General features: G+C 41.0%; 1 protein-coding gene across 1 annotated transcript in view; it reads left to right on the plus strand.

Moving 5' to 3' along the window:
• Positions 1-917: 917 nt before the first annotated feature.
• The window catches only part of tmem51a (transmembrane protein 51a), a 9,413-nt gene continuing 8,578 nt past the window's right edge, over positions 918-1,752 (plus strand). The window contains 1 exon segment of the mRNA XM_020614540.1: positions 918-1,203. Coding sequence (XP_020470196.1) covers positions 1,185-1,203 — 19 coding nt within the window. The 5' untranslated portion in view covers positions 918-1,184.

Here is a 1,752-nt window from a genome sequence, read left to right on the forward strand (position 1 = left end):
TTTGAGGTTAAGGTAAGAGTTAGGTCTAGGCAAGTACTGCTTATGGTGAAGGTAAATCCATGTAAAGGAATGAAACTAAATGTGTGATGAATGTTTATAGTAACACACATTAACGCTTAAGAGGGAGAACATTTCTCCAGTGTCCACAACAATCTAAAATGAACAATACAGAAATGGCGAGTGTGAGAACTAGTTTTGTCATTGGTGTAAGATAGTTCATTCCGGCAGGCTTACTCAGAATAGGACACAGAGATGTCTGGTTATATGTTGACAGAATGAATTATGGAAGACCATTTGTGTCATGTGAGTGTTAACATAAACCTGAATGACTTGTCAGTGCATGGGGAAGTAAACAGTGACTCATTAGTGCTAAATCTTACTCTGTGAAAGCAAATGGGTGTGTCACTGTAAAGCACTCTGTGAACCCTGTATCATAAAGGTGGTCTTGATTTTTATGTTTATGTGAATATTTGTTCTGCATAGAAGGACTGTAGTGTGGATGGACATTATTTTGTTAAATTGTATTCCAGCTCTAGACAAATGTTGTTGGTCTTACCTGGTATGCAATAGGCCTAACAGCCTCTTAGCATTTAATTCGGACTATTTAATTGGGAATGAATTGATCATTTTTTTAGAAATTTACAAACCCCTAAAAATTATTCTTCACCTCTTGGTTTGACACTGGGGAGGGAAAAAAATTCTGTGTGCGGTCATGTCTTAACTAAGCTTGTTGTTTTTTGGCCCCATTGTCACCGAAGCACACTGGAGGGGTCCCTAGTTGGATCACCATAGGACACCTAATTCTTGCTTCCTGGCGCATATTTTCCCCACAGTTTGGACTTCAGCACAAATAAAGGACCTGTAACCTACTATAAAGTTAAACTCAGTTCAAATGATGACGCTGGAGACCGAGAAAACTCTGCCACAGATCAATCAGACGAGGTTGGATACGAATAATCAACCAGCTCGAGAGTGAAAGAGTTAATGAAAGTGGAAGTGTACTGAGCCCCCTCCTTCTCGCTCTGCCTCTGCGCCTGAGCCCATGGAGGAAGTAATGTTCCAGGTACTCGAGCGGTATTTGTCATCAGATCATGCCACATCAACTCGTCCTAGTGTCGGCAGCATTTTAAAGTAATCTTTGCACCTCCCAGTTCTGAGAAGAAACCATTTTTTTGGGTGACTTAATGCCAAAACGATGTAGAGGTGAGTGGAACGCCCATGCGCGCGTTTGGTTGCATTATTCGTTTGTGCTGTTACTGGGAGTGCTCCTCAAAGTGAAACAGCAGTGGAAGTTTTAAAGTGTTTTAGTCCTGGAGACATTTGTTGAACTGTACACCTCTTATGATCAGCTGAAGCCGTGTTTTAGTATTAGACTGCGCTGCAGGATGTTTGTAGGCAACACAAAATACGCTCGAACAAAATCGACCCCTACACACCCAGATATCATAGTCTACATGAATGGAAAAGGTCATTTTAGACGCGTTTGTAAAAAGTTGGTTATAGACTACACGATTAATTAACAAGCTCTGTGTATCAAATCAAATCAAATCAAATTTTATTTGTATAGCGCCAAATCACAACAAAAGTCATCTCAGGACACTTTACAAAGTAAGGTCTAGACCTTACTGTTATGAATATTATTACATAGGGAAAACCCAACAAATCCCCCTTGAGCAAGCACTTGGCGACAGTGGGGAGGAAAAACTCCCTTTAACGGAAGAAACCTCCGACAGACCCCGGCTCTTGGTGGGC

This window comes from Monopterus albus, unplaced genomic scaffold (genome assembly GCF_001952655.1).
Source record: "Monopterus albus unplaced genomic scaffold, M_albus_1.0 scaffold6.1, whole genome shotgun sequence".
NCBI lineage: Eukaryota > Metazoa > Chordata > Actinopteri > Synbranchiformes > Synbranchidae > Monopterus > Monopterus albus.